The 24,907-nt window shown below is 43.7% G+C and overlaps 1 protein-coding gene across 1 annotated transcript in view; it reads right to left on the reverse strand.

Moving 5' to 3' along the window:
* Positions 1 to 24,907, reverse strand: part of LOC126458550 (L-threonine 3-dehydrogenase, mitochondrial) — a 220,191-nt gene that overhangs the window by 132,223 nt on the left and 63,061 nt on the right. The window contains exons 2-3 of the mRNA XM_050095670.1: positions 24,162 to 24,341; positions 11,110 to 11,223 (exon numbers count right to left, since the gene is read on the reverse strand). Coding sequence (XP_049951627.1) covers positions 11,110 to 11,223; positions 24,162 to 24,330 — 283 coding nt within the window. The 5' untranslated portion in view covers positions 24,331 to 24,341. The remainder of the gene's footprint in view (positions 1 to 11,109; positions 11,224 to 24,161; positions 24,342 to 24,907) is intronic.

Here is a 24,907-nt window from a genome sequence, read left to right on the forward strand (position 1 = left end):
TAGAGAATACAGTATGTTTAAAAGCATGTTTTGAGAAACATGAATATTAAAAGACGACATATGGCAGAACCACATAAAGATGAAATAAATGAACAATACTATTGCTCTTAAAATTATTATTTTTGACACCTAGAAGGCAGTAGTTTCTGTGAGGAACTTATAAAATTCAGTCTATTCGACAAAATCGTTCGAATGAAAGAAGCACGTGGTTGTATTAGTTTATGGCAGAAGAATACTCACGGTGTAAAGTATTTCTTGTTGTTCGTCAGTGCTAACCTATTAGTGCCTATCTACTTAGACAAGTAATCACTAAGCAAATACGAAGAAAATGTTACGAAATGTTAATTTCCTCTTATATCTTGTCATACTTGAGTAGTTCTAAGCCTGATCGTACAGCTCAATATGCAGTGCGCTACCTCGCTGGTCTGGGAGGTGAGCGAGCCACGGCAGAAACCTTGAGGCGGATTAACCGCTGTTGGTCATCTACATCGGCCAGCAAGAGTGTGGAGTTAGCCGGTCTCCCATGGTCGTGAGGTAAATGCCGGGCTGGACAGCGATCTCCGCCTCAGAAAATACGGCACAGAAACAGTTAAATGTGGTAACACAAGGGACGAAGTTTACTCGATTCGCACAAAAATGGTGCACTCGAGTTCCCTTCCTTAGGTTTATTGAATACAGTGGGCGACGGGGAGGCCATCCAGCCACAAAGTTGAAATAAAATAAATTTGGCAACTCATGAGTTCCACGGAACAGTACAACTTGTAAAGCGCTAGGAAAGAGAGAGACTGGTAAAATAAGTTGTAAAAACTTCAAAAGAAATGTACGAGAACAGTATAATTTATCTATTTTTTTAGTGCGCATATAGTATTAGGAACGGAAAGTTGGTTAAAACCGGAAGTGAACAGTAACGAAATCCTAGACACAGAATGGAATATATACCGCAAGGATAGGATAAACGCCAATGGTGGAGGAGTATTTATAGCAGTAAAGAATTCAATAATATCCAGTGAAGTTATTAGCGAATGCGAATGTGAAATAATCTGGGTTAAGTTAAGTATCAAAGGTGGGTCAGATATGATAGTCGGATGCTTCTATAGACCACCTGCATCAGCAACCGTAGTAGTTGAGCGCCTCAGAGAGAACCTGCAGAACGTCGTGAAGAAGTTTCGTGATCATACTATTGTAATAGGGGGAGACTTCAATCTACCAGGTATAGAATGGGATAGTCACACAATCAGATCTGGAGCCAGGGACAGAGACTCTTGTGACATTATCCTGACTGCCTTGTCCGAGAATTACTTCGAGCAGATAGTTAGAGAACCAACTCGTGAAGCTAACGTTTTAGACCTCATAGCAACAAATAGACCGGAACTTTTCGACTCCGTGAATGTAGAAGAGGGTATCAGTGATCATAAGTCAGTGGTTGCATCAATGACTACAAGTGTAATAAGAAATGCCAAGAAAGGAAGGAAAATATATTTGCTTAACAAGAGTGATAGTGCACAAATCGCAGAATATCTGAGTGACCACCATCAAACGTTCATTTCTGAGGAAGAGGATGTGGAACAAAAATGGAAAAAATTCAGAAACATCGTCCAGTACGCCTTAGATAAGTTCGTACCGACTAAGGTCCAAAGCGAGGGGAAAGATCCACCGTGGTATAACAATCATGTACGAAAGGTACTACGGAAACAAAGAAAGCTTCATCATAGGTTTAAGAGTAGTCGAATCATAGCTGATAAGGAAAAGCTGAACGAAGCGAAAAAGAGCGTAAAGAGAGCAATGAGAGAAGCATTCAACGAATTCGAACATAAAACATTGGCAAACAATCTAAACAAGAACCCTAAAAAGTTTTGGTCATATGTAAAATCGGTAAGCGGATCTAAATCCCCTATTCAGTCACTCGCTGACCACGATGGCACCGAAACAGGACGACCGAAGAAAGGCAGAAATACTGAATTCAGTGTTCCGAAACTGTTTCACTGCGGAAAATCGTAACACGGTCCCTGACTTCAGCCGTCGCACGGACGCCAAAATGGAAAATATTGAAATAAACGATATCGGAATTGAAAAACAACTGCTATCACTTAGTAGCGGAAAAGCATCCGGACCAGACGAGATACCCTTAAGATTCTACAGTGATTATGCTAAAGAACTTGCCCCCTTTCTATCAGCAATTTATCGTAGATCGCTGGAAGAACGTAAAGTACCTAGCGACTGGAAGAAAGCGCAGGTCGTTCCCATTTTCAAGAAGGGTCATAAATCAGATGCGAATAATTATAGGCCTATTTCGCTTACGTCAATCTGTTGTAGAATAATGGAACATGTTTTGTGTTCTCGTATTATGACGTTCTTAGATAATACAAATCTCCTTCATCATAACCAACATGGATTCCGCAAACAGAGATCATGTGAAACTCAGCTCGCCCTATTTGCCCAAGAAATTCACAGTGCCGTAGACACTGGCGAGCAGATTGATGCCGTATTCCTGGACTTCAGGAAGGCATTTGATACGGTTCCGCACTTACGTTTAGTGAAAAAAATACGAGCTTACGGAATATCGGACCAGGTTTGTGATTGGATTCAGGATTTCCTAGAAGAAAGAACACAACATGTCATTCTTAACGGTTCAAAATCTGCAGATGTAGAGGTAATTTCGGGAGTACCGCAGGGAAGCGTGATAGGACCTTTATTGTTTACAATATACATAAATGACTTAGTTGACAACATCGGTAGCTCCGTGAGGCTATTTGCAGATGACACGGTTGTCTACAAGAAAGTAGCAACATCAGAAGACTCGTACGTACTCCAGGAGGACCTGCAGAGGATTAATGCATGGTGCGACAGCTGGCAGCTTTCCCTAAACGTAGATAAATGTAATATAATGCGCATACATAGGAGCAGAAATCCATTCCAGTACGATTATGCCATAGGTGGTAAATCATTGGAAGCGGTAACGACCGTAAAATACTTAGGAGTTACTATCCGGAGCGATCTGAAGTGGAATGATCACATAAAACAAATAGTGGGAAAAGCAGGCGCCAGATTGAGATTCATATGAAGAATTCTAAGAAAATGTGACTCATCGACGAAAGAAGTAGCTTACAAAACGCTTGTTCGTCCGATTCTTGAGTATTGCTCATCAGTATGGGACCCTTACCAGGTTGGATTAATAGAAGAGATAGACATGATCCAGCGAAAAGCAGCGCGATTCGTCATGGGGACATTTAGTCAGCGCGAGAGCGTTACGGAGATGCTGAACAAGCTCCAGTGGCGGACACTTCAAGAAAGGCGTTACGCAATACGGAGAGATTTATTATCGAAATTACGAGAGAGCACATTCCGGGAAGAGATGGGCAACATATTACTACCGCCCACATATATCTCGCGTAATGATCACAACGAAAAGATCCGAGAAATTAGAGCAAATACGGAGACTTACAAGCAGTCGTTCTTCCCACGCACAATTCGTGAATGGAACAGGGAAGGGGGGATCAGATAGTGGTACAATAAGTACCCTCCGCCACACACCGTAAGGTGGCTCGCGGAGTATAGATGTAGATGTAGATGTAGATGTATGTCCTTCCTTCTGATTAAAGGTTTATGGGACGTTCACTTACACAATAAAATGAAACACTTGCAGCCTTTCTTTCAATATTATTTATTATACAGCTACCAGTTCCGGTGACTCAATACACAGTCTTCAGACCTTAACTGACGCTGAGCAGGTGATCTCAAATCGTATACACGATCATATCAGTGGCCTACATCTATGAACTGCCTTCCGTAGACTACAGTAACAGCGATATTATGTCTGCAACCATCAACTACAAACTTGGTAATTAATGGCTGCAGGCGCAACATCACTGTTACTGAAGTCTACGGAAGCCAGTTCATAGTTGTTGGCCACTGATGTGCTCGCGTGTAGGATTTGAGATCACCTGCTCAGCGTCAGTTAAGGTCTGAAGACTGTTTATTGAGTCACCGGAACTGGTAGCTGTATAATAAATAATATTGAAAGAAAGGCTGCAAGTGTTTCATTTTATTACGTAATTTAGCTGTTCGTCAATGCAAGATTATATACGAAATCTACAGACAAAAAAAAAAAAAAAAAAAAAAATGCCAGGGAAATGCCATTGATCGTGACCGGGCCAAATATCTCACCGAATAAGCGTCAAACGGAAAAACTACAAAGAACGAAACTTGCCTAGCTTGAAGGGGGAAACCAGATGGCGCTATTGTCGGACCGCTAGATGGCGCTGCCATAGGTCAAACGGATATCAACTGCGTTTTTTAAAATAGGAACCCCCATTTTTTTTTACATATTCGTGTTGTACGTAAAGAAATATGAATGTTTTAGTTGGTCCACTTTTTTCGCTTTGTGATAGATGGCGCTGTAATAGTCACAAACAAATGGCTCACAATTTTAGACGAACAGTTGGTAACAGGTAGGTTTTTTAAATTAAAATACAGAACGTAGGTACGTTTGAACATTTTATTTCGGTTGTTCCAATGTGATACATATACCTTCGTGAACTTATCATTTCTGAGAACGCTTGCTGTTACAGCGTGATTACCTGTAAATACCACATTAATGCAATAAATGCTCAAAATGATGTCCGTCAACCTCAATGCATTTCTCAATACGTGTAACGACATTCCTCTCAACAGCGAGTAGTTCGCCTTCCGTAATGTTCGCACATGCATTGACAATGCGCTGACGCATGTTGTCAGGCGTTGTCGGTGGATCACGATAGCAAATATCCTTCAGCTTTCCCCACAGAAAGAAATCCGGGGACGTCAGATCTGGTGAACGTGCGGGCCATGGTACGGTGCTTCGACGACCAATCCACCTGTTATGAAATATGCTATTCAATACCGCTTCAACCGCACGCGAGCTATGTGCCGGACATCCATCATGTTGGAAGTACATCGCCATTCTGTCATGCAGTTAAACATCTTGTAGTAACATCGGTAGACCATTACGCAGGAAATCAGCATACATTGTACCATTTAGATTGCCATCGATAAAATGGGGGCCAATTATCCTTCCTCCCATAATGCCGCACCATACATTAACCCGCCAAGGTCGCTTATGTTCCACTTGTCGCATCAATCGTGGATTTTCCGTTGCCCAATAGTGCATATTATGCCGGTTTACGTTACCGCTGCCGGTGAATGACGCTTCGTCACTAAATAGAACGCGTGCAAAAAATCTGTCATCGTCCCGTAATTTCTCTTGTACCCAGTGACAGAACTGCACACGACTTTGAAGTCGTCGCCATGCAATTCTTGGTGCATAGAAATATGGTACGGGTGCAATCGATGTTGATGTAGCATTCTCAACACCGACGTTTTTGAGATTTCCGATTGTCGATTCCCGATTGTCGCGCAGTTTGTCTGCTACTGATGTGCGGATTAGCCGCAACAGCAGCTAAAACACCTACTTGGTCATCATCATTTGTTGCAGGTCGTGTTTGACGTGTGACTGAACACTTCCTGTTTCCTTAAATAACATGACTATCCGGCGAATGGTCCGCACACTTGGATGATGTCGTCCAGGATACCGAGCAGCATACATAGCACACGCACGTTGGGCATTTTGATCACAATAGCCATACATCAACACGATATCGACCTTTTCCGCAATTGGTAAACGGTCCATTTTAACACAGGTAATGTATCACGAAGCAAATACCGTCCGCATTGGCGGATTGTTACGTGATACAAAGCGAAAAAAGTGGTCCAACTAAAACATTCATATTTCTTTACGTACTACACGAATATGTAATAAAAAATGGGGGTTCCTATTTTAAAAAATCGCAGATGATATCCGTTTGACCTATGGCAAGACCATCTAGCGGGCCAACCATAGCGCCATCTGGTTTCCCCCTTCAAGCTAGACGAGTTTCGTTCTTTGTAGTTTTTTCGGTTGATGCTTATTTCGTGAGATATTTAGACCGGTCACGATCAATGGACCACTCTGTATAGGGTGCGGCGCTTAGATCCGGACAAATTTCAATTTGAATTTACCGCCATATCGTAGTTCCGCCGGAGGTCGCGATTGTCGTTCGCGAAATCCATAGTCATCTAGTAAACAGTCAGAACCTCAAAATAGCCGAGATGTTACGGACAAGTGCGGAGTACAACAGAACTGCGGTTATCGAAAGTCTTCGTGCTGGGTGTTCGCCCACTGAAATAGTTCGATTCTTCGGGTATCCGAGATCAGCTGTTTACGATGTGGCCAAGTATACGTAATGATTTGGAGAAGTCTGGGGAAGGTTCCGCTAACCCGGCAAGGAAACATTACTTGAGGAAACGCGAGTTACGAACTGCGGCAGTCATCGAAAAGGCTCAGGTGAAGATTTCGGAGGAACCGGGGCAATCACTGGGGAAATTGGCGTCGTTGTTGAATGTTAGTGAGCGAACAATGCCTCGGATGGCAGAGGAGGACCTCAAACGAGCCATTTAATCGAAAACTGGCTCTCGGATACCGTTGGCATGTTCTGGTCAAATGAGTTCTGGTTCCCGAATAGCCCGGATTTGAACCCCCTCGACTGCTATGTTTGGAGCGTAGTCGAAAGAGTTATCAATAAGACGCACCCTAATGTCGCATGTCTATGCACCGCTATCGAGGCAGCTTCCGCGAATATGGACAGCGCTGTTTTAAAGAGTGCGTGCGATCGCTTCAGGACAGGATTGGAGGCAGTCATTGCGGCTGAAGGTGGTTACATCGAGTAATGTTGCTCTCTAGAGACACCACAACGTATATGTTAAATGATTTTCATTTGTATTTTGTTTTAAAAATTTGTTTAAAAAAAGTTTCATTTGCCCAGACTTAAGCGGCGCAGCCTGTACGCCGTCAGATCAACAACTGATTTTTTCATTTAGTTTCCGTGGTAGTTCCCTGCCTGTACCACGAATATTTGAAAATAGCGGGTTTTTATGTATAATGTCCACAGGTGGCAGCACTCTCGTTTGGGTAGGTTGGTGGTAGTGCTCTATTTTGCAGACGCTGTTTGCATTTCGCATACCAAAAAATGGAGGGGACGCGAGAGGGGCAGTAAGGCACAATAAAATTCTGTGTTCGTTTAAACCATACAGCCACTAACACCTACAAAAAACTGAAGCAAACGTACGGTGAAGATGCACTACCCGTGGAGCAGTGTTTAGCTGGTCCAACGACTTCAAAGAAGACCGACTTGTCTGTGTTAGGCAAGGTGGGGCCTGTGTTTCAGGCTTCTACTGTGACTGACGTTCTACGGATCGCAGCGTGGAATGTCAGATCCCTTAATCGGGCAGGTATTCTTTACAAACGAATGGAAAAACTGGTAGAAGCTGACCTCGGGGAAGATCAGTTTGGATTCCGTAGAAATGTTGGAACACGTGAGGCAATACTGACCCTACGACTTATCTTAGAAGAAAGATTAAGGAAAGGCACACCTACGTTTCTAGGAAGGCAAACCTACGTTTCTAGCATTTGTAGACTTAGAGAAAGGCAAACCTACATTTCTAGCATTTGTAGACTTAGAGAAAGCTTTTGACAATGTTGACTGGAATACTCTCTTTCAAATTCTGAATGTGGCAGGAGTCAAATAAAGGGAGCGAAAGGCTATTTACAATTTGTACAGAAACCAGATGGCAGTTATAAGAGTCGAGGGACATGAAAGGGAAGCAATGGTTGGGAAGGGAGTGAGAGAGGGTTGTAGCCTCTCCTCAATGTTATTCAAGCTGTATATTGAGCAAGCAGTAAAGGAAACAAAAGAAAAATTCGGAGTAGGTATTAAAATCCATGGAGAAGAAATAAAAACTTTGAGGTCCGCCGATGACATTGTAATTCTATCAGAGACAGCAAGGGACTTCGAAGAGCAATTGAACGGAATGGACAGTGTCTTGAAAGGAGGGTATAAGATGAACATCAACAAAAGCAAAACGAGGATAATGGAATGTAGTCGAATTAAATCGGGTGATGTTGAGAGAATTAGATTAGGAAATGAGACACTTAAAGTAGTAAAGGAGTTTTGCTATTTGGGGAGCAAAATAACTGATGGCTCTGAGCACTATGGGACTTAACATTTATAGCCATCAGTCCCCTAGAACTTAGAACTACTTAAACCTAACTAACCTAAGGATAGCACACAACACCCAGCCATCACGAGGCAGAGAAAATTCCTGACCCCGCCGGGAATCGAACCCGGGAACCCGGGCGTGGGAAGCGAGAACGCTACCGCACGACCACGAGATGCGGGCAAAAATAACTGATGATGGTCGAAGTAGAGAGGATATAAAATGTAGACTGGCAATGGCAAGGAAAGCGTTTCTGAAAAAGAGAAATTTGTTAACATCGAGTATAGATTTAAGTGTCAGGAAGTCGTTTCTGAAAGTATTTGTATGGAGTGTAGCCATGTATGGAAGTGAAACATGGACGATAAATAGTTTAGACAAGAAGAGAATAGAAGCTTTCGAAATGTGGTGCTACAGAAGAATGCTGAAGATTAGATGGGTAGATCACATAACTAATGAGGAGGTATTGAATAGAATTAGGGAGAAGAGAAGTTTGTGGCACAACTTGACTAGAAGAAGGGATCGGTTGGTACGACATGTTCTGAGGCATCAAGGGATCACAAATTTAGCATTGGAGGGCAGCGTGGAGGGTAAAAATCGTAGAGGGAGACCAAGAGATGAATACACTAAGCAGATTCAGAAGGATGTAGGCTGCAGTAGGTACTGGGAGATGAAGAAGCTTCCACAGGGTAGAATAGCATGGAGAGCTGCATCAAACCAGTCACGGGACTGAAGACCACAACAACAACAACTGCGACTGAAGTCAACACCAACACAACTGTTATGATTGTCCTTGAGGGTCGGCGGATAACGCTACGTAAACTCAGGGAAGTGCTGAGAAATATTTTATATGGCAGTGTCTTTACGACTGCGCATGATCAACGCTGTATGATCCGTGTTATGCCCGTTGGATGTCACGTCTGTTGATTCGCGAACAAAACGCTGTGCGAATGGAGTCAATCGGTGAGGTGCTGCGTCTCTTTGCTGTTGGAGGGGTGCGTTTCTGGATATTTTTTATTTTATTTTTGATTCCCATTGTGGGGCGGCGAGTGGAATAATTGTTATTATAAAATGTTTTGTTTTTCGCAGCCGATTAGCAACATATGTGGGGTGGTGGGTGGAATAATTGTTGTTGTATAATGTTTGGTTTGTAATGTAGAAAAGATGCATTTCCCGGCCGATTAGCAACATATGTGGGGCGGCGGGTGGAATTATTGTTATATAAAATGTTTCCTATTATTTATTTATTTAATGCTGTTGTTTGCCATTCTCAACACTGGCTCTCTTACTACAATATTGGCAACCAGAAAGTGATTAGCAAAACGTGAAGCCTGTAATTAGAATTCCTAGTGCCCACTTCATCTGAGAAATACACTTATAGCTACAGCTTATAGCTCTGAGGAATTAGGAGATTGTCTGGGATTCATAATCAAAAAACGATTCTCTCTAAAATGTTCACTATATTCTGAAAGTCACAGACCAAAAAAGAATCCACACAATCCAACTACCAGATCAGTTCAGAGTCTAATGCGCTGATGCAACTATAACTGTTCAAATTAAAGGTTTAAGTGAATGCTCGCCATAATTTGATGATAATATTCATCAAACGCCACGCTAAGTAATGGTAGAATGTCTGTCCCGCAGCGGCACGTGAAAATACGACATACGCAAACTGAAGATGATCCATTAAAGTCATCCCAGAATTAACACTTCACTCGAAAATGATTTCATGGTTACGCGTATCCCGAGTAACTTATTACGGCATCCGAGGCTGTTTATAGCAATGATACCGATGCGACGCGACTCCCGGCACAGATGGTGCGCTAATCAGTGTCTGGAGAGAACTGGGGCCTTCCTCTCTCGCGCAGCGTTCTTATATATAAAGCCGCGGTGCGGACGGCTAAGGGAACAACGCCTGATCAAATCGGCTCTCCCGACTAGCCACTGGGCTAGTAAGGCACCACTTTAAGTTATCGAATAAATCATTGCTTCCTTTGCTGATGGCTGATGAATCTCTCGATTTAAATGTGCAATCAGCACAGAGGTAAGCAATCATAATAAAAGTCTGACGTGGCTAAGTCAAATATTTTGGGCGAGAGAATTAATTTAATTACACTACACGCAGTAGACGAGCTCTGAACTTGCCGTTTGGAGATACGCTATCGCTATAGTTTTATAGTTATTCAGTTGAAACTTCTCACATCTTTATGATTATAGCGGATCTCCCTTCTACTTAAATTTAAACGTCCTAGCCTTATTTATTCGCCTACTTAATCTATCTTACTTCCTTAATTTTTAAGACAAAAACCAGAAAATCATGAATTTCAACTAAAATTTTAATTTGTGAGATCCAGAATACTGCTTCTACTAAATTATTATGAAAAAGGAATCCAAATATAAATTTTTAAGTTTCTAGCTCTTTTCTGTTGCGCCAATGATTTTTACAGAAAAACATCCAAATTTCGAAAATGGTTAAAGTTATTGAACTGATATTCAACACATATTGATTTAGTATTACTCCTGACATGCTAGAAACGTTTCAGGTTATTTACTTCATTTTTAAAGTATTGCGCAACATTTATGACGTCAGAGCTAGTTACAGCGGACTGGCTGGCACACAATGGAAAGACTGATGTGAATTTTATACGGCGTGAGTAGGCTGCTTCCCTACACCGTCACTAAAGGCAAATCTTCGGGGCATTCGATTTGAGAACTTTGAAGCAGCGCTCAAGAAAAGTGAGGCAGTTCTCGAGAACCTGAGAAAGAATAGCCTGCACCATGTGCTCGAACATTGGCAGAGACACTATGAAAACACATTCAAGTAGGAGAGGAGTATTTTGAAAAATATCATGTAAACATCAGAATGAAGTCATGAACATCTTCGAAAAAAAAATCAGTCTCAGTCTTTATTGATCAGCCCTCGTATTAAATGAAATGACCTGATTACTTTTTTGTATTGATACGGCATGTACACCGCGTATTTTAAGGATTTTCTTTCTAACAATGTAAGCAGAGGCAGTTTGGAGACTGCTTGTGGACACTCACCGCACTTGGCGACCTCGTCGCTGGCCTTTATGATGTCGGAGAGGATGACGTTCTCCGCGCCGTACTTGCTCCTCAGGAACTTGGCCAGCTCGGTGCCTAGCTGGCCCAGCCCCCCTGCAAGAGAAATGCACGTTATACGTATGGCGCAAACACTAGCTTCGTCTCTGTAAAACGTACGAACAAGCCTCGACATTTAGTGGCGTTTTGTCAGAGACTAATTTCCATAATCGAGGAAAATTGTATACACAATGATAATTCAAATAACTACGTGTCAAACAAGATGATACTTAAGCAGACTGTACGGTAGAACGCGTAACACGGCTTAAGTAAAAACGCTGTTGCAGATGAAGATTTTCTTTTCGAGTTTGGCCTGTTCGAAACTTACCAGTTAATATGCAAGTTAGATGCTGTTGTTATGGTCGCCAGTCCACAGACTGTTGTGAAGCAGCTCCCTTCTCTAGTCTATCCCACTCAAGTAGTGCAACCTGCATTCATTTGTATCTGATTACTGTATCAAGTCTTGGTCTCCCTCTACAATTTTTTTCCACCCACACTTACCTCAATTACCAAATTGATTATTCCTTTGTGCAACATTATGTGACCTTCCAACCGCGCCCTCCTTTTAATAATATTCTGCATACGTTTCTTTTCTCCCCTTCTCATTAGTTATGCCATCTGCCCTTTTAATCTACAGCAGCCTTCAGCAGCACAACATTTGAAAAGATTCTATTCTGTTCTGGTCTGATCTGTATGTCGCTCACGTTTCACTTCCTTAAAAGTCTACACTCCATGCAACATATAAATGTGTTCAACTACATCACAGCAGTAAAGATTTCATATTTTATGACAAAAACATAGAAGAAACACAAAAAACATATAGTCTACATTGAGGATCAAACACTTGACGTCAAAATTAGTAGGCACGTACGCAAATCACCTTTCTCGTTCACACACAAACAAATTTGTTTAATTTCAAATTCTGCGAAATTTTTTACTGTCTTGCGAAAGAGTAAAAGATCTGTGCAACTTATGGGATTCGATTCCACGAACGCAGAAGATGACTGAGATCGTAACGCAGCTGTTATGTCACCTGGCCACCGCCCCGACTTATGTATGTTTTCCTGCTCAAGTATATCTCTTACGGATGGAATCACTATTCTCCGAATTCAGGGAAACTCTCAGCTTGCAGACCTGTTATGTATAAACAAAATTCCCTATTTTTGGGCGCTGTAACGATCCGGCCAACTCAGAAACGGATCCTTCGCCATGACATTTTAACGCACACTATGTGATCAAAAGTATCCGGACACCCCGAAAAACATACGTTTTTCATATTAGCCGCATTGTGCTGCCTCCTGCTGCCAGGTACTCCATATCAGTGACCTCAGTAGTCATTAGACATCGTGAGAGAGCAGAATGAGGCGCTACGCGGAACTCACGGACTTCGAACCTCGTCAGGTGATTGGGTGTCACTTGTGTCATACGTCTGTACGCGAGATTTCCACACTCCTAAACATCCCTGGGTCCACTGTTTCCGATGTGATAATGAAGTTGAAACGTGAAGGGACGCGTACAGCACAAAAGCGTACAGGACGACCTCGTCTGTTGACTGACAGAGAACGCCGACGCCTGAAGAGGGTCGTAATGTGTAATAGGCAGACATCTATCCAGACCATCATACAAGAATTCTAAACTGCATCAGGATCCACTGCAAGTACTGCGACAGTTAGGCGGGAGGTGAGAAAACTTGGATTTCATGGTCGAGCGGCTGCTCATGAGCCACACATCACGCCGGTAAATGCCAAACGACGCCTCGCTTGGTGTAAGGAGCGTAAACATTGGACGATTGAACAGTGGGAAAACGAAAACGTTGTGTGGAGTGACGAATCACGGTACACAATGTGGCGATCCGGTGGCAGGGTGTGGGTATGGCGATTGCCCGGTGAACGTCATCTGCCAGCGTGTGTAGTGCCAATAGTAAAATGTGTTATGGTGTGATCGTGTTTTTCGTGGAGGCGCCTTGCACCCCTTGTTGTTTTGCGTGGAACTATCACAGCACAGGTCTCCAATGATATTTTAAGCACCTTCTTGCTTCCCACTGTTGAAGCAATTCGGGGATGGTGATTGCATCTTTCAACACGATCGAGCGCCTGTTCATAATGCACGGCCTGTGGCGGAGTGGTTACACGACAATAACATCCCTGTAATGGACTGGTCTGCACCGAGTCCTGACCTGAGTCCTATAGAACACCTTTGGGACGTTGTGGAACGCCGACTTCGTGTCAGGCCTCACCGCCCGACATCGATACCTCACCACAGTGCGGCACTCCGCGAAGAATGGGCTGCCATTCCCAAGAAACATTCTAGCACTTGACTGAAGCTGTCATCAAGGCTAAGGCTGGGCCAGCACCATACTGAATTCCAGCATTAGCGACAGAAGGCGCCACGAACTAGTAAGTCATTTTCAGCCAGGTGTCCGGATACTTTTGATCACAAAGTGTAATTTTTTTTGCAAATGGAAGCAACATCTGAGCAAACTCTTTCGCAGGAATTGCCGTTTAGTACTCCCTTACTATATTCCGTTCATCATAAACATAAACCTGACGTAAACGAACACAGTCGTGAATGATTGGTCAGAAGCCATAGCACACGTACACTGATGTTGTTAAGCTCTTGGAAGTAGGTCCTTATGTATTTGATATCTTATTACCAAGTTACGTCAAATGAAAATTTAAGATATTCTCATATATTAACAACCATCAACGGTTTTCTTAATCACGCTTTAGCTATGTAGGTTTTTTGTTCAGAAATCGTGTACGGTCGGAGTCTCTGTGCTATTAGGCTTTGTTGTCGCGGTGTTAATACCCAGTATGAAAATACTGAAGGTGCTTACTGCTCCGTAATGAAACCCGCGCGTCGACACTGTTAAAAAGAACCGAGATAAAGGTTGTTCTTAATTTTTTTCATAAATTTACAGAAAATCGGCTCTGAAATTTCCCGGGTCGATTTATTTGATGCAGTTGTTTAATATAAATGTAGTGGATGTATAGCGGGATCAGTAGCGAAATACTACTACGTAATGGATGTATAGCGTAATCGGTAGCGGATTAGACTGATAATCTCGTGCTGTACGTCACTTGCTTGTTCAAGTCTCACCTTAATTATCCTTTCTTCCATTCAATTTGAATACATACAACTCGTAATTGTAAAATTCATTATCATTTGTTATGAATAATAGACGTCTTCTTGTTTCTAATTTCATATTGCACGTGAAATTTCTGTTTTCATTTCGATTATAAATTCTTAATTATCTATGTTTAATGAAAGATTGTTAATAAATATTACTTAAATTAAGAAAACATAATTTAATTTTTTAGGAAAAATGTGAAAAACCAAATACTCCCTATTTGGACTATGTCCATTGTTGTATACCACAGATGTAGTTTCACACGAACCAGTGTGATAACTGTCATAGAAACATGAAAAACAATCATTTTCACAACTACGAACGCACCATATAAATGCATAATTTTTACATTTGCCCCTGTCCATAAAAATATGAACCCAACAGAACTGACCTGGAGCCAAGTTAAGGGATCTGTCGCGAGATATAACAAGACTGTTAAGCTGACAGACGTACTGGAACTAACACAAGCAGCTTTTTCACATGTCACCGCCAAATGGTGGAGGGCTATAGAATGTCACCTCATTAAAGAAGAGGAGAAAATGCAGCGCCTGGATGGCTTCGTGGATTGCGTTGTTGATCGACTCGTTACTAACGTAGCAGATCACAGTTCCAGAACTGAAATGCTCTTCTCGGATTCGATAAGGAATGAGCTAAGAGATTACCAGACGACTGACTGTAATTAACACCTTCAGTGGCTTCAGTATTCAACAACACTGTGAAACCCCTGCAGTGTGCTTTTGCATCACGCATAGAAAAATTACTCTTGTGTTAAGTTAGGAATTTTCACCACTCTTGCTTGTGATTATAATACTATGTTAGGTGAGAACGATCTCATTTTATGCTTCCTGTCTGGTCACCTAAGAAGCGTGAGGTAGTCTGGAGTTCTGCCGAATATTATTTCATTCTCTTTAAAAATTTAATGACATTCGAAGCATTATTATTTGTCTGCTCGTCTCTTTGTACATCTTAACTGCTCACGCCATTGCGGGTTAGTTGGAGCAGCTGGCTGGCCCGTGTTATTCAAGTTAAATGCGCCCGCATTATCGCTCAGCCTGTGTGGGTGTAACACAGCACAAAACGTATACTTAATGATCGTACTTGATTGTACTGGACACAGCTTGGCTTCCGCTCCACTGTGAAACGAAATCCAATGACATTCAAACAAACGCTGAAGAATAGATGGTGTTATGTTTACGTCAGGTTTATTCTTATGATGAGCACATTATAGAAGGATAGTAGGCCGATGCCCTTCGAAGTCATTCGGTCTCTGAGTCTGTTCTCTCGTTGTCAAGTGTACGTCTACAACTACATATAACATATAACGGGACTTCAAAGAGTAGGTTACACATTGCTATGCCAGGCCAAGTAACTTCTTGTTGAATGTCGCACTACACTTCAAAGTCATATAGATACAAGACATTGTTTTTCAGTGTAGTCGACCAGTTTCTATAAACAGCAGTAGGAACGTTCGACGAATCGTTCAATCCCTCGGCGATAGCAACCCGGGCCACGAAGCCATACGAGAACCGCTGTGTGAATGTCCTCACCGTTGGAAAATGTCTTTAAGCTTGTCGAAAAAATGGAAAGCGCATGTCACAAGATTTGGACTTGCCGATCAGCATCACTTGGTCAAGCATTGCATCACACGTTACGGTTTCTTCCCATATCAATAGCGCATGCAGAGCAATAGAACGACTGCTTAAATATCTTTGTGTCCGCTTATAGTTAGTCTAATCTCGCATTTGCAGTCTTTACGGAAGCGATGCCTAAAACAAACCCATGTCCATTCGTGCCGCCATGTTTGTATACGTTTAATGAATCCTGTTAGTCCTGTTTGGTATAGATCCCACGCACTCGAACAATATTCTAAGATGGGGCATACAAGTGCTTTCTAAGCAGTCCCTTTTGTAGATTCACTGCCATTCCACGTCCCTACAAATTACAGGGTGGCACAAAATAGACGTTAGAAAGTATTTGTCTCCTGTGGTTTTAATGTGCGCCGTAAATGATTTCCCTTGTGATATAATTTTTCTGTAGCTCTGAAAATTCTATACCTCTCTCATCGATGCCCCAATTCAATTTTCAGAATGGATGCACTAACACTGTAACAGCATTTGTTGATCGTAAAGACATCTTACTCAAATTCTGGATGTATCGATGTGATGAGGCGTGTACTCAACAGCACATCTAGTCCCAGAACAGCACAATCTGGAGTGACCATTTCTCGATGAGATTACAGCACAGAATTCAAGTCAAACTGTGATGCCAAAATTTATGCATCCTCTCACACAGATTTTGTGTGATGTTTTCTCTATCTTTTAACAGATTGATGAAATGTTTTGAAAAGACCGAATCCCTACATGATTCCACAAAAGGCCAGTCAGAACGACCGACCTCAGGTGTAACCCTGAAGAATGTAGAAAGAGTGCAAACCTGATTCAGTGGGGAGCCCATGCATCAGCAAGACATGCAGGACAATGACTGAGAATGTCACGATTGTCTCTCTGTAGTATCATAGATCGATACGACCCACACCGGCGTCTCACAGTTTGTAACGGAAGCACGCGTTTCCGACAGACGCCGATATCGGCCGCGTGGGGACCTAGCGGATCCAATGACGCGCGCTCACTGGCCTTCAGTGGATCCGACTACGAATGCCCTCCGCCTTATACAGGGTGATTCAAAAAGAATACCACAACTTTAAAAATGTGTATTTAATGAAAGAAACATAATATAACCTTCTGTTATACATCATTACAAAGAGTATTTAAAAAGGTTTTTTTTTCACTCAAAAACAAGTTCAGAGATGTTCAATATGGCCCCCTCCAGACACTCGAGCAATATCAACCCGATACTCCAACTCGTTCCACACTCTCTGTAGCATATCAGGCGTAACAGTTTGGATAGCTGCTGTTATTTCTCGTTTCAAATCATCAATGGTGGCTGGGAGAGGTGGCCGAAACACCATATCCTTAACATACCCCCGTAAGAAAAAATCGCAGGGGCTATGATCAGGGCTTCTTGGAGGCCAGTGATGAAGTGCTCTGTCACGGGCTGCCTGGCGGCCGATCCATCGCCTCGGGTAGTTGACGTTCAGGTAGTTACGGACAGATAAGTGCCAATGGGGTGGCGCTCCATCCTGCTGAAATATGAATTGTTGTGCTTCTTGTTCGAGCTGAGGGAACAGCCAATTCTCTAACATCTCCAGATACATTTTCATCACTCGTTCTCAGCCGTCCAGAAGTTTTCCCTTTGCACAAACACCCATTCTCTGTAAACTGTTTATACCAACGTTTAATACACCACCTATCAGGAGGTTTAACACCATACTTCGTTCGAAATGCACGCTGAACAACTGTCGTCGATTCACTTCTGCCGTACTCAATAACACAAAAAGCTTTCTGTTGAGCGGTCGCCATCTTAGCATCAACTGACGCTGACGCCTAGTCAACAGCGCCTCAAGCGAACAAATGTACAACTAAATGAAACTTTATAGCTCCCTTAATTCGCCGACAGATAGTGCTTAGCTCTGCCTTTTGTCGTTGCAGAGTTTTAAATTCCTAAAGTTGTGGTATTCTTTCTGAATCACCATGTAGAATGGCCGGTGGGTGCTGTACGCCCAGTTGCAGAAACAGTTTTCGACAATCTTCAGTCTCTGTCACTTTTCGAAAGCTCATTAGTGCATCAGTAAGGGAAGCCACAAACTGCGCGACCCTTTTTAGTTTGCTTCGTGTTGTAGCTGGACTTTATTGCTGTTTGTTCTTTTATAATGTTTCTTCTCAACGCCTGGAGAAAGCTACTTGTTAAGTAAAACTACTGTTTGCTGTATTACTTGTTGACTAATAATTTCTGCTCCTGTCCAGCTTCCCTATGGCAACAGTTGCTGCACCTGTCCTTACCGTTTTGTACAAAGTAGTACATAGCACTCTCCAGAGGATAATGGAAGAAAAACTTCACCTTTTCTGTCACAAAATTCAACAGCTCCAACCTCTGAAGGAGATGGATGTGAAGTGGCGATATTCTTTTGGAAACCTGGTTATTGAGACATTTGAAAATAGTGTGGTGTCACCGCCAGACACCACACTTGCTAGGTGGTAGCCTTTAAATCGGCCGCGGTCCGGTAGTATACGTCGGACCCGCGTGTCGCCACTGTCAGTGATTGCAGACCGAGCGCCGCCACACGGCAGGTCTAGAGAGACGTCCTAGCACTCGCCCCAGTTGTACAGCCGACTTTGCTAGCGATGGTTCACTGATAAATTACGCTTTCATTTGCCGAGACGATAGTTAGCATAGCCTTCAGCTACGTCATTTGCTACGACCTAGCAAGGCGCCATTATCAATTGCTATTTATCTTGTGATGCATGTACCGTCAGACCGGTGTTCACCAATTATGGATTAAAGTTAAGTATTCCAGAAGCTACGTACGTTTTTCTAAGTTCTCATTTCCGTGTCCTGTTCCAGACCTCACGCCAGCCTGCGTGAGCTTAAACGCGTGCCCTTCGACCTCCCGTCCTAGTGGACTGGCTGTCTTGCCAGTCCACAAAAAATAGAACAGTCGATACGGATCTGATGAGGCTCAGTGGTAAGATACACTTCCATCCCCGTGGGTCTGTCAACTAACAGAAGTGACATCACAGGGGTTCTGACAATCCACGCGTTAAAGCTGCTGCTCAACCTCATCATCAAAAAATTCACTGACTGGTGCGCTGGCAGTGCACAACGCATTACTGGGCCCATTTTCATTGAGGGACTTGTCACAGCGGACAAATATTACAGACAGGCACTGGAACGTGAATTTGTACCGACTGCAAGACACGGCGCAATGCTCCGAAAGGACAGTTTCATGCAGGGTGGAAGACGTCCTCAGCAAGTGCAACAGACAAGTGCAAATTTTTTCAAACTGAGGTTCGGTATTTAGGACATATGATTAACGGACAGGGTATCCAACCCTCGCCGTCACATCCCCGTGTGATTAGACTTGCCAGCACCCAGGAACTTGAAAAAACTTCAGTCTGTGTTGCGCAAAACTACATATTATGTTCGGTTTATACCAAATGAAAAAAAAAAAAATGCAAATGTGTGTGAAATCTTATGGGACTTAACTGCTAAGGTCATCAGTCCCTAAGCTTACACACTATTTGACCTAAATTATCCTATGGGCAATCACACTCACCCATGCCCGAGAGAGGACTCGAACTCCGCCGGGGCCAGCCGCACAGTCTATGACTACAGCGCCCTAGACCGCTCGGCTAATCTCGCGCGGCTATACCAAATGCAGCGCAGATTGCAGCACCTTTGCATCGCCTTAGGCGTAAGAACGTTTGTTTTGTTTGGTCTTCGGAGTGTGACTCTGCTTTTCACAAGCTCAAATCTGCTTTGTCGAGTGATCGCTGTTTGATTCCTTTCGATCCCTCCAAACCAGTTGTTTTGGCTGTCGATGCATCTTCTCACGGCATCGGAACGGTTCTCTCGCTGAGGCTGCCGTCACGCCGCCGCCGTCGCCGTCGCCCATGGAGGTTGTTGCTCCGCTTCCTCATCCGAGCATACCCAGTGGCGGTGCGTGTCCTGGGCGGGTTTTCAACGGGGCGTTTACCTCGCCCCCTCGCGAGCAATTCGGGGACGCGGGTGGGCGGCACGCCCCGGCAGTTCCGCTGTTCGGCCCCTCACTTGCGCCACCACCTGCCGTCGGAAGCCCTACTCAACGACGGTGCGCCGTTTCAGTGGGAGGGCTGTGGTATCGATAGTTCCGATGCCACAGAGTAGGTTGGCACTACGAGAGCGGAAAATCTCCGCAGACCACAGCGCCCTCTAGCCGATGCTGTGCAGCTCTACGAGCGCTGCTCCACGCGAAGAGCAGACGCCCGAGAACCATCGCTTTAGCTTAGCTTGCTATTGAGACTCTCTTATCTGGACTTTGACTGCACACCTACGCGCTCATCACCTAAAGTTATGTTATATGTTAGCATATGTTTATACTATAGTAAAACCACTTTTGCTTTACCCGCAGTACCGACGTGTTTTACCTCACCTGCTCCTACTCGCTTCCTTCATTCGGCCTACCTTTCAGTTTCCAGGAGCAGACCCACACGCCGCCTTCCAGGCGAGATACAAGAGAATTAGCTATTCTATTTGCATACCACATACCAAGGAGAAGAAGTAAAAACTTTGAGGTTCGCCGATGACATTGTAATTCTGTCAGAGACAGCAAAGGACTTGGAAGAGCAGTTGAACGGAATGGACAGTGTCTTGAAAGGAGGATATAAGATGAACATCAACAAAAGCAAAACGAGAATAATGGAATGTAGTCAAATTAAATCGGGTGATGCTGAGGGAATTAGATTAGGGAATGAAACACTTAAAGTAGTGAAGGAGTTTTGCTATTTAGGGAGTAAAATAACTGATGATGGTCGAAGTAGAGAGGATATAAAATGTAGACTGGCAATGGCAAGGAAATCGTTTTTGAAGAAGAGAAATTTGTTAACGTCGAGTATAGATTTAAGTGTCAGGAGGTCGTTTCTGAAAATATTTGTATGGAGTGTAGCCATGTATGGAAGTGAAACATGGACGATAAATAGTTTGGACAAGAAGAGAATAGAAGCTTTCGAAATGTGGTGCTACAGAAGAATGCTGAAGATAAGGTGGGTAGATCACGTAACTAATGAGGAGGTATTGAGTAGGATTGGGGAAAAGAGAAGTTTGTGGCACAACTTGACTAGAAGAAGGGATCGGTTGGTAGGACATGTTTTGAGGCATCAAGGGATCACAAATTTAGCATTGGAGGGCAGCGTGGAGGGTAAAAATCGTAGAGGAAGACCAAGAGATGAATACACCAAGCAGATTCAGAAGGATGTAGGTTGCAGTAGGTACTGGGAGATGAAGAAGATTGCACAGGATAGAGTAGCATGGAGAACTGCATCAAACCAGTTTCAGGACTGAAGACCACAACAACAACAACCACATACTCTTTGCCTTCCTAATAACATTTTTAACCAAAAAAATGGCTCTGAGCGCTATGGGACTTAACTTCTGAGGTCATTAGTCCCCTAGAACTTAGAACTACTTAAACCTAACTAACCTAAGGACATCACACACATCCATTCCCGAGGCAGGATTCGAACCTGCGACAGTAGCGGTCGCGCGGTTCCAGACTGGAGCGCCTAGAACCGCTCGGCCACTCCGGCCGGCCATTTTTAAGCACCTTACAATACTGTTTGTAATGGGCTAGTGTAGCTTGATTATGACTACTTCTAACGTTTTGATATAATTCCCAGTTTGTTCTACAACATATCCTTATCCCACTAGTCAGCCACCCTGGCTGCCTATTACTGCTAGTACCCCGTTTAGAACACTCTAATGGAAAGCAACTCTCAAAGAGCATGAGAAATGTATTAAGGAAAGCATTGTATTTATCATCTATGTTATTGGCACTATAAACATCCTGCCACTATTGTTCCTTGAAAAGGTTTAAAAAACTCTCTACTGATGTTGAATTAACTTGTTAGTGTTAAAATTTGTGCATCATGGTGTGAAAGGCCATTCACGCTTTTACTAACAGAATGCCCATCTAGTAATGAAGAATGAATAAAAATATTGTCTATGGCTGTGCTACTGTTCCCCTGCACCCTAGCTGGAAAAAACAGTCTGCATCAGATCATATGAATTTAGGGTATCTACCAACATCCTGTTTCTTGCACCGTCATATACTAAATTAATATTGAAGTCAGCACATATAACTAATTTAAAAAATAAAAAAAATCTCACGTAGTCCACATTTGTCATTGTGCTTTCGATAACTGCCACAAATCTCATGGAATCGCAGGTCACTGCCCCCACAGCATCGCATTGCCCCCACCGATTTGTGTCCGTGGCGAGGTGGATGTTTCGAGCGTAGGCCTATGCTCAGAGGATGGCAGCGTATTGGGTATGACCATTCATCCAGTGTAATCAGAAATTCAGTTCATCCGACCAGGCAGCAAGTTTTCATTGATTTATGGTCCATTCTCGTGAAACAGTGCCCACTGCAACCGTAATTGACGATTTCGTTGGGTCAGCTTGGGAACATGTAGCGGTTGTGTGCTGTGGAGCCCCGGGCTCAACAACAGTGTGCTCAGAAAGAATTGTGCCTGCACCAGGGCTGTACTCTGTCGTCAGATCTGGCAAAAAAAAAAAAAAAAAAAAAAAAAAAAAAAAAAAAAAAAAAAAAAAAAAAAAACCTATCCTGCTTCACAGAGCGGGCAAGCCTCTGACCTCCACGATATGTGACGAGACACGGACAGCCAACACCTTGCCACATACTAGTGGTTTAATCGTCTGTTAACCACTTTCTGTAAATGCTTACGGCAGTAGCACGTGAACACTCAACCAGCTTCGTCGTTTATCAGGTGCTCATTTTCAGGCGCCGGGCCATAACAACCTACCCTTCATCAAAATCGCTTATCTGTCTTATGCCAGTGGATTTACTCATTTGGGTTCGTACCTCACTTGACTGATTCCCCGTTCATCTCTGCTCTGCTTATGCGGGGTGGTTCAGCTGCCCCTACCGATGTCGTTTTATGGGATCTGCACTACGTCAGTATCAGGAATGGGACCCAGACAGACGACAGCCGTGTAATCGATATCGGTTTCCTCTCAGAGCTTTGGGTAAACGGAATCGTACTGTCAAAAAGACGTACAAGTGAAGATTGATCGTGAGTTGCACGGGGATACACTTGCAGATAGACGACGCGCTACACGGAAGGGGCTGCTCACTAAATTCCGAAATACGATCTTCGCCGAGGATGTAGAGCATATATTATTACCACCAACTTTCAAATCGCGCTATGAACACCATTCAAAGATAAGGGAAATTAGAGCTCGTACTGAGGCGTTCAGACAATCGTTTTTCTGTCGTGCGATCCGCGAGTGGAACAGGGGGGGGGGGGGGGGGGGGGGATGTGACTTTGGTGCGAATTGTGCCCTCCGCCACACACTGCTTGGTGGCTAGCGGAGTATATATGCAGGTGTAGATGTATCTTAGGACCGAGATGTGTCGTACTTCTGCCGTACTTATCCAAGTGTCTCCGGTCATTCTTTGTGTAATTGCCGGCCGCGGTGGTCTCGCGGTTCTAGGCGCGCAGTCCGGAACCGCGCGAGTGCTACGGTCGCAGGTTCGAATCCTGCCTCGGGCATGGATGTGTGTGATGTCCTTAGGTTAGTTAGGTTTAAGTAGTTCTAAGTTCTAGGGGACTGATGACCACAGCTGTTAAGTCCCATAGTGCTCAGAGCCATTTTCTTTGTGTAATTAGCGGTGAAGTCATACACGTTTTGGATGTCTCTGTAAGTTTATTTTATTTATAGTACTTTATCTTTCGCAAATGGTTCAGAAAAGTTGCCTTATGCACTCTGTTTCACCGCCGGCACGAAAGTAACAGGTGATATCAAAATGAGAAGTGTGGAAGAGAAAGTTTCCTGTATATAACTCTATAAAAAGACTGACTCGCTGCGTTAATGCGCTAAAATAGCTTCATAAACAAAATTTTTACATTAGGTATAAGATGTCTTGGTTTACTCCACCAATTAATCTGCGATAGTTTGACAACGCGCTTCGCCGCTGCAAAGCGAAATTTCCAGCAACACTGTTGTCTCATATGGGGTTGGTATGGGCAGCTGAATCATTCAGTGTATTCTCCTTACTTTGTGACGTGCCCTCAGCCCCACCAGTTGGCATTTAATCTTGTTTTGGGCAGCGTCGCAATATTCTGAGTCATCAGTGTACACAAGTCATCTTTGTGCGAGAATTAGACTGGGGCAGCACGTGTGTATTTTCTTTCGTAAACGAACATTTGTACATACATGTAAGGCACACGGAGAGGCAGTGGCCACTGACCTGTGATGAGGATACGTGGCGGGCGCCCGGCAGCAGAGCAGAAGCCCCTGGTGGCTCGTTCTCTGGACGGCTCGCTCCTGGCCGCCGTCACCGCCGCCGCCCCCAGCAACTTCCGGCAGCTCCTCGCCGCTCTCTTCGTCGCTGCCGCCAGCTGCCCAGCCAGCCACATCACGGCCTCTCCTGTTGACATTGCATCAACAAGCACGTTACTTCCCGGTTGCTGTCTGTCCGAAGGAAGCAAGGAACGAATGAAGACAGAACGATTCCACACCTAAATCTACACTACCGGCCATTAAAATTCCTACACCAAGAAGGAATGCAGATGATAGACGGGTATTCATTGGACAAATATATTATACTACAACTGACATCTCATTACATTTTCACGCAACTTGGGTGCATAGATCCTAAGAAATCAGTATCCACAACAACCACCTATGGCCGTAATAACGGCCTTGATACGCCTGGGCATTGAGTCAAACAGAGGTTGGATGGTGTGTACAGGTACAGCTGCCCATGCAGCTTCAACACGATACCACAGTTCATCAAGAGTAGTGACTGGCGTATTGTGACGAGCCAGTTGCTCGGCCACCGTTTTCAATTGGTGACAGGCCTTGGGAATGTGCTGGCCAGGGCAGCAGTCGAACATTTTCTGTATCCAGAAAGGCCCGTACAGGACCCGCAACATGCGGTCGTGCATTATCCTGCTGAAATGTAGGGTTTCGCAGGGATCGAATGAAGGGCAG

Source organism: Schistocerca serialis, chromosome 2 (assembly GCF_023864345.2).
Source record: "Schistocerca serialis cubense isolate TAMUIC-IGC-003099 chromosome 2, iqSchSeri2.2, whole genome shotgun sequence".
Lineage (NCBI taxonomy): Eukaryota > Metazoa > Arthropoda > Insecta > Orthoptera > Acrididae > Schistocerca > Schistocerca serialis.